This window comes from Antrostomus carolinensis, unplaced genomic scaffold (assembly GCF_000700745.2).
Source record: "Antrostomus carolinensis isolate BGI_N321 unplaced genomic scaffold, ASM70074v2 scaffold3678, whole genome shotgun sequence".
NCBI lineage: Eukaryota > Metazoa > Chordata > Aves > Caprimulgiformes > Caprimulgidae > Antrostomus > Antrostomus carolinensis.
The window spans coordinates 1,447-10,557 of NW_010334835.1; the positions used below are offsets into that span (position 1 = coordinate 1,447).

Genomic DNA, 9,111 nt, shown 5'->3' on the forward strand with positions numbered 1-9,111 from the left:
ATGAAGATCCAAATAGTTTAGCCAAACAAACAAAGTAAAGCCATGCAGCCCTGATGAGACCAAAACTTCTATACTTTTGACAATGGAAAAAATGCAGCAGTGGAACCGGCCGGCCTGAGTCATCATGCATTTGAAGCAGGTTAATGAAAGGCAATAGTAGAACTGTGGACTGAATAATACTTACAGGGTTATCAATTTACCTGACCCATAATTTTCCAAGCGGCTAACAATTAAGAAAATACAAGAGATGTTCAATTTCTTTTTCTTTTTCCATACTGGACAAGAGCATGCCAACAAATGGAGACAGAACATACATTCTTCTACTGCCAAAGAGGGTTAGAACTCCTAAGTTATCTCAACTTCAAATATTTCAACTTAGCTCTATCAGTCAATAGGCAATTGTTCAAAGGCTTTGTTTCATTCAGAGGAAGTGAAGAACTTTTTTTTTTTTTTAATATGGTAGTGAGGGAGATAACAGACAGACACTGAACTTTTTTTATGAAACTGTTTTTAGAAAATGCAGGCAGCATCTAACAAGCAGCATTGCGCGAGACATCACAGAGAAAAAAGACAAGCTGACAGGTAAAAAATCTAAAATCTTTGTCATTTTGAAAAAAGATAGCACCCATCCAGCAGTACAGGAAGACATCAGGTCCAACCTTTGAAAACCTAAACATGAAGTGGTTCCACTGAGGCAAAGTGCACACACTAAATGGCATGCTGAAAGGAAAACATTGTTGTGACCACCATGACATAATAGTAATACAGCATCAGAATGTTGCTGGTTTGGCTGAGAGTCATTAACTGACAAAGAGCCATGCTTTCCAAGGGTTTGATCACATGCTTCCAGCAGACTTTGTCAAACCACTGCACAGGCACCAAGTACACAGTTGAGACCACAAGCCCATTTAACAGTTAAGCACACAGTTCATTTCGAGCACAGACTTCAATTAATGGGGACAAGTATGTGCTTAGTTCTAGGCACACCAGTAACTGTTCCAAAGACTGGAGGGGGGTTAAGGAAGTCCTCACGTTCTTCTGTAGTGAGCTAAACATCACGAAAAGGTCTCAAATGAGTTGTGCATATCTAAGTCATAGTCCTGAAATTTATTTCATTCTAGCAATTTTAATTTAAGGGTTATTCACTTGTCTCATCAGATCATCTCCAAAGAACAGTCAGCCTAGATAAAAAACAAAAACAAAACCGCAAAAACAAAACCCACACATCAGTCACAGAGAAAATGTTCATTACTATGAAGTCCTATTTTTGAGATCACTCATTTTACAGTAATGTGAAGTCTGAACAAAACTGCTTATTTGCATTCAGGTGGACTTGCTTCAGAGGATGAGTGTCACTAGGACCTAGCCCGCTAAACTCTACATCTGTGCAGGATTTTTTTTGCTGTTTTATTCTCTCTCAGTCAGAGGCTCATCTTTCTAACAGCTTCCTTGTTCTGGATAAGCAGTGAGACTTGGGCATACACAGAGAGGATGTCAGCTTGGCTGTTAAAACTCTCTCATCCTCTATGTTCTGATGGTGACCAGTGTCTACCACTTCAGTCTCTCACTTTTCTGACATTCACATACCCACTGCCAGTCCATCTTGAACTGTCTGCCAGAACTGCAAGTCTTGTCACATCACTTCTCTGCTGATGTTTCTGATGATTCCTCTTCTCTACTGCAGTATTTGTGTATTTTTGATCACCCAACTTCTATTGCGCTTCTCTGTTACAATAACCTGGTAGTTGCCATTTGATTTTTCTTGCTGATGACACCCTTCCAGCTCTCTTGAGGTAAACCCAAGAAGAGTGTACAGATTCATCCCTTTCTTCCCATTTAGATCCCCCCCAAAACTCCCATGTGCTCCCTCCCTTGAGCCCAGCTGTCGGTTACAGTCATTCATCACCACAGACCAAATTTCACTGACTACAATGGCGCATCCTCATGTTGTTAGTGCTCTGAAGCCAAAACACAAATTAAAGGTGGGAAACTTAGAAGACCTTCGAGTTACGTTAGTTGAATAACAACTTTTGATCTCAGTATCTCTTAACTGCTCGAAAGCTATTAGTCAATTCTGCTGTCCTTTACCAGTTAACATCTTTCTCACAGGTATAAGCAATCCAAAAAGTACGACGTTATGACAAATACTGCAATGATTATTCTTTACCATGTGACTAGATAAAAGTCCTGTGACACATCTCGTTTATTCAACTATCAATACAGATGTCTGCATCAAGAACTCTCACTAGGTTTATATTACTCTGATCAACACATTGGTAATTTAAACACAATTCCTATTGGGTGGTAAAATCTTTTCCAGGGTGTCATAACCAAAATTTTGTCTGGATTCAAAGTAAATACAGTCAGAATTTTCCTTGGCCCCAGATAAAACTGATTAATTCTTTAACTTCAAGCATAGAATACATTTAGAGATGGAAGAAATGGACCAATTTGCTATTATTAGCTATTATTCAGTCATTATTAATTTTAAATTGGGTAGGAAAATCTTCAGCAAACTCACTTTGACACCCCCTGCACCACTGGTGAATCGTATGGGAGGAGCACAGCAAAAGAGCTTCTCTGTTCTCCAACTCAGGACAAGTTTTCCTGCATTTTTCCTTAGCGCCTTTTTCCCTTTCAGACACACAAATGCATATTCTTACATAAATGAGGGAAGGCACAGGACATCGGAAGTTAAAACCAGAAACAATAAAGTGGTCGGAACTTGTTAAAAAACAAACAAACAAACGTAAAAAGCACTGTTATTGTCAAGAAAACCCCTGCAGGGTTTTTTTTACTACCTACTGTAGCAATAATTCTCGCATTATAACTCAGAGCCAGGAAGGACACACTACCAGATCTCTGCAGGTTGCAGAGACTCATTAACAAAAGCACATGAACTGGAAAACATTCCAAGGAGGTTATTTATGCAAGTGCCAAAATCAACACACCAGTTTCACCAGCGTTCCAGTGCCAGGGTGGGATTTCAATACCAAAGAGTCACCAGGCAGGTCTTTCAAGTTTAAGTGGAAAAACATTTGTAACTATGAACAGGTTTAGACATTCTCAGTTCTTGCTGAAGTCTGTTTCGCCACTCAGCTCAGTGAGAGAGGGATTGATTTTCTAGATGAGATACTGAAGATAAAATCTGTCAGTGACTCAAGTCTTGGTCATACATTCAGCTGTTCCATGTTTTACTTTATATATCGGCACCAGATACAGAAGAACCTTTGAACCAGGAAACTTTGAAGGAGTATTTTGCATACAAACTCCTCAATAACTCCAAGTCAAGAAATCTTACAGCAAAAGGTAGAGACTGGTTTTACAAGTGTGCACTGAAACAATGTGGTAATGCAATGATTTGACAGGTTGTCCCAAAATCCAATCCTAGTAAACTGCTAACAAAACAAAAACCAAAACAATGCCCCCCCCAAACCACCAAAAAACCCCCACAGCACCACAAGAAAGCTAGAAGTCACATTATCTCACCAGGTCACATTAGACCAGGCACATAATTTCTGCCATCCTATCTATAAAGGCTCTCTTTGCCACAGAAATAATTCTGGAGGGAAGGACAGAGACACCAGCAGGTAGATATGATATTGGTTACACGTTCTCCGCTCCCTAGCAGTGTTCCATTTTTTCTATATGCATGTTACCAGACTCTATGTCTTTGTCCCTGTCCAACAGAAACCAGTAAAGGCCTGTCGAACACCTACTTCTTATCAGGATGAAGATCACAAATGCACAGCTCTTCCAGCACTCTGTAAGCAGAGAAAGAACAATAGAAAGCAGGAAGGAAAAGGGGAAGATACCAAGCAAAAATATCTTCAGCTCATACTCTACTTCTGCATCTGACTCTTGCTCCTGTGGAAGGGGAACCAGCGTACAAGTACTAACACTGACTGACATGCAAAGGTCTGAGACCCCAGTCTTCACCACTCCATCACAGGAGACATCTTAAGCAACACACAGCAGGCTGCTGTCAGAAGTTTGTGCCTGGCTTTAAATATTAATTAGTCAGTTTGAGATGAAAATAAATGGAAAAGATGGCAAGCTTTCTCACTGTCAAGCAGAACCTTCCAACAGACAGAAAAAAGGTGACATATTTTTCAGTTTTTCTTAAGTGCTCTACCAATGCATTCTGTATTTTTTTTTCCAAATCAGTAATGATGAGAAGGAAAATGGAAATTGAACATTTCACCAAGACACCAAATTGTTCCTTCCCACCACGCAAGGGAAAATTCAGAATCGGGATCTTTGCCATTAGCAGCACCCCTGAAGCTGCTCCTGTGGGTGCTCTGCGTAACAGCAAACAGTACTGGTTATACCTGTGCACTCTGTTTATGCAGAACATAGCCTTCAGAGCTATGAAATGTGACCCTTCACTGAGTTCCTCTGAATTTTAAACAGAAACCTTGTACTACAGAAATGTGCACATTTGGTTTAAAGCAAAAAGCTACTGGTTAAGAAAAATACTACACAAGGAAAATGCAGCTCTAGATGAAACATGAGCAGAGAGCAGTAGATTTCTTTCAGTTTTCCAAACTAGCATTTCAAGATTTTTAGAAGGCAATTTAAAGAGTTTAAGAGAAAAGTGTTTTATTGTCCAGCCTAAGCTCAAGGAATTGAAACTGAAACTTGAAAAATTGAAACTGAAAAGACTCATTAGCTAGGTTCTGCAATTCGTGCATATTAACAGTATTTTTGAGACAAGCCATTGCCTCAGTTGTTTATGCTTTCTATTTGTTACCATTACCAGCCTGGAATTCAAATCCACTGATCTAGAGGGTGGATAGGACCCTTCAATTGGAGAAGGACTGGAATACTTTATAAAAATTAAAAAATAAAATAATTTTTAAAATCCACATACTTTAATGAATCATTCTGGAAATCTTACACTAAATGTAATTACAGTGTTTGCTCTAATGAGAAAGATACACAGGTGTGGAGACCTTTACAGGAAAAAAAAAATTCTATTTTAAAGTAGTGGATGCCAAGGAGCTCTGGTTCCTCTGTTTCCCTGCCAAGCTCCCTGGGAGCCATGCTCTTCCATCTCTATTTCCTGGACTTTCTACAACTCCCCAGCTCACCTCATGCCAGATATCACCTTCCATTTCCTCTTCACTCACCTTCTCCAAAATCAGCCTCAACCCTGACTTTATCCCACCTCTTGTGCAGGTGTGCCCTCCCCTCTCTCTCATGTGCACTAATGTTCTCCACACACATTCTTGTTTACTTCACATTTTGATATCCCCAACTCCTTCACTGACCAGGCAATGCCCTCCACTTCTGAAACCCATTTCTGGTTCCAAGACTCCAGTTTCTTGTTCAGCATCAATTCCTTTGTTGTTCTGCACTGAGCCCTTGACCCTGCTCCCCACAAACAGGCACTCAGTATTCACTCTGCTTTACCTGCTTCTGAAGCTGAACCTCCTCTTCTCACCTGCTCCTGTCCCTGCTCCTTCCAAGCCACCCTCATGCACCATCTCCAATACTGTGAGCCTCATTAACTAAGAAGTGTTTATGCACAACATAAGCTATTATGATAAGTTTTCTGCTGAATGAGCACAAGCTCAAAATTGCCATTACATCCCAACCCATGCCTCTTGCTAGCATTTATGCAACCTGTCTGGATATACCCTCTGCAATTTTATGTTCAGAACTAGCAGCACCTCTACAGAGGAGACACTGTCCTGCTAGAGGAGCTGCAGTACTCACATCTTCTCTTCCCTCCCTCATCTTCCCTACCTCATAAAACACACACTTCCAAGCCAATCTGTAAAGAAGAAATAAGGGCTATTGTGGAGCCCCAATTAGGTGACCAACCTGTGGCAGCTCAGACCTGGGCCATTGTCATTGCAGCTGCCAGTGCCACAGCAGCATCCTCTGCCCCTGCTCAATCCCTCCTCTTCAGACCATCACCTCTTCCCCATTTCCCATTTTCCAGACACTTTGCTCACACCTCCTCCTCAAGCTGCCCGAGCTCCGTAAGTAAGCAGGCCTGAGCAAAAGTGTGCACTCACTAGCCAGAGCTGATACTCCTCTCAACGCCCATCCATCAGCTGCCACCTGCTCCTGAAGTGACTGAAAACGGTGAACAAAAGCTATGACCTCAGAGCCGCACTAGAAGCAGATAGGAAACTTAAGGGGGAGAACTACTTGGACAAAAATTACGGAGAAACAGCAGTGCTAACATAACCAACTCACAGTCCTCTGCTCCAGTCGCACGATGCTGCTTCCCCTGATCTATTTCCAGAATATACTCCTGAACTAAACTTGTAAGGCCTCCATTCAATTTAGCTAGATTAAAAATGAATCTAGCTTCATTTCATTCCACGTACTGGTACGACAGACAAGAAGTTCTAGTGATCACAGCTGTAAGATTGGAGGTATCAGTGATCTTGGTCAGGTCAGGCCCTCTTATTTAAAGGCAAAAGCCGTTCCAAGATCTCCAAAACCAGAAAGACTGTCAAAACAGTCTCCGAATCATTTTTGAGAATATGAAACCTTCCCTTTGCTATTGCTCACAAGAGTGAGGTGAGGAAGACTCCAGTAGTATTTTTATTCTATGTGCAGCAGAGGTATATTAATGTTTAAATGCATTCCCTCCTACAGAACTCCCAGCCTTCAAACAGTGCTGGACCTGACACCCATACTAAGAATTAATAGTTACAAGCTAATTAGAACAGAGACTTCTTGTTCGACTGCAAAGCCATGTTGCACTTCCAAGCCACCAAATCACCACAGCTGTTCTGATTTATTGCTGTTCAGATCTAAATGGACAAGTTTCTGGTTGTGACTGGTTTGGGAAGAATATTCAATGGATCAAAGCTGCCTGCTGCTTCTTGTAGGCATTTGAAATCAAAAGTTTTCTGTTTGTATAATCACATCTGTGAGAGTTAATTGCACAAAACTTACCTCCTTGGGCAAAGATGTTAATTTGTTTCTATCGGCATTCAAATTGTTCAGCTTCTTTAGTTTTCCGATGCTCTTTGGCAATGACTGTGCCAACAAAAAAAGTAATATGCAAAGAGAATCTGTAAATTCACAGAGTCAGAACAGAACTTATCTCACTTTAAAATTAATTAATTTTAATAGACTTAATAGACTTATTTATATATTTAATCGATTATGTATTTAATTTAATAGCATTTATTTCTTTTAATAGAATTAATAAACTGATTAATTTTTAAAATTGGAGTGTAGTTTACCCTTGTCACTATGAGACCTTTCAAAGGAGATCCAAAGTTTTATCTTGCAGAAGAAATGTCCAAGAAAGTCAGTTTCTAATACAAATCCACTCACGAGTTATCTCAGCACTAAGATGATAGATGCCCAACAGTTGTGTGCAGAAGCATGTATGCAGAATGTCCATATTATCTAACTTTAGGCTCCCTAAATAGCTAATTGAGAGGCAAGCTTCTAACTTAGGTGCTATGAACTGACCTCTGGAGAGGCACCTTTCCAACAGGTCTAAGCTCCTAACTCAACCAAGTACCACCCTAACTTAAGAAATGCTCAAATCTAGATTTTTATAAACATTTCTAGTCTCCAAACGTCAGTGTCATGTGAAGGCAGTTTCAAAATAATGAAGGAAACACCTAATGGAAGGAAGTCGGAGATATTATTTTAATTGACCACATATCACATTTAAAACCTGGCTGGGGTAGATCAGCAGCACAAGGAGCAGTACAACAGCAGCTCTGCAGTGCTTGGGGCTTCTATTCAGTTCCAGCAAGTCTGATGCAGATAATGCACAGCAAAAACTGGCAATTACATAACACGGCACAAACCCCACATTAAAAACACAAAGTAAGTGATACCTGCACTGCATGTGTTCCAACTCCCTTACTGGTCATGAAAGATTCAAGAGTGAATATGTAATTGCTTAAGCCTCTGGAAAGGTGGATTGTTACTACACCCAACTTGATCTTCAGCATTCAGGTAAGACACATGATGAATTTAAAGTGAACTTGCTACTTCGCAGTAGCAAGGGTGAGTAACCTCTGAGCTAAGTGATTCAGCACTTAGCAGCAGGTCTTATTGCCGCCAGCCATTTGAGCAGCCCTGACTATGCTTACCTGCAGCTGGTTTTCTGTGAGAACTAGTTCAGTAAGGCTTTCGCAGTCCCCAATTGAATCCGTTAGTTGAATAAGTTTGTTCTGATCAACCTTCAAAATGGAGAGCCTCCTCAATTTTCCTGGACAGAAAGAACAACACATTTGTTTAGCTTGGTATCCTCTGATACCTGCTGTAAGTACAGAAAATTTTGCTGCTGCAAAACTTTTAGAAATCTTTTAACACAATGAATTTTATTTTTTTTTTCCTCAGGTAAAAAAAAAAAGAATTCAAGCAGTGCTTCACTTGGCAGCTGCGCTATTTCTGCAAGTTCATAACATCACTGAATTCATATTCAATATAAATACTCATATCTGATATTTAAGTATATTAAATTGTACTAAAGTTGCAAGTGGAATGGTACCCCATGTAAATGTCAAGGGCATGTCTACCCAGGGACCTATAAACAGGAGAAAAGTATCTATTTTTTCCTCAATTATACAATGTTTATTAATAAAGAAGTGTTCAGAAGGTCACCTATGCCTATTCAGCCACAGTGAGAAAGACTTGCACTGAAGTGACGGCCAAACCCAAACAGGATCAAGGTCTCTGTCCTAATACAGAACCCAGTTAGTCAGATATGAAACACGAGTTTATTTTTTAGAATAGAAATCAAACTTCTCTGAAGGTCTTCTCCCCAGGAAGGACAAAATATTATTTCAAAGCAGAAAGCTCACCTTGTTCTGCTCCTTTGTACCATGATGGGTCTTTGGTGCAAAGCAGAGCTGAGCCAGGCAGAGCACAAGACAGAGAATCCAGGAGATACTGCTAGTTGCTGACACCTCCCTGCCCATCCCCACATGGTCCAAAATAGCTGGCACATCAAATTTGCTGATGACACTAAATCATGAAGAGATGGCTGATATGCATAAAGACAGCAACCTACACAGAAACCCGAGGTTCAGCAAGGAGAAGTGCAGAGCTTTGCACCTGGGCAGAATAAACCCATGCACCAGTACAGGCTGGGAAGTGATGGGCTGTACAAGAGTC

At 40.5% G+C, this 9,111-nt stretch overlaps 1 protein-coding gene across 1 annotated transcript in view; it reads right to left on the bottom strand.

Moving 5' to 3' along the window:
• Positions 1 to 6,026: 6,026 nt before the first annotated feature.
• LOC104529873 (leucine-rich repeat-containing protein 1-like) overlaps positions 6,027 to 9,111 on the bottom strand; it is a gene marked incomplete at its 3' end in the record, with an annotated part of 25,691 nt that continues 22,606 nt past the window's right edge. The window contains exons 10-12 of the mRNA XM_029086570.1: positions 8,085 to 8,203; positions 6,922 to 7,005; positions 6,027 to 6,126 (exon numbers count right to left, since the gene is read on the bottom strand). Coding sequence (XP_028942403.1) covers positions 6,027 to 6,126; positions 6,922 to 7,005; positions 8,085 to 8,203 — 303 coding nt within the window. The remainder of the gene's footprint in view (positions 6,127 to 6,921; positions 7,006 to 8,084; positions 8,204 to 9,111) is intronic.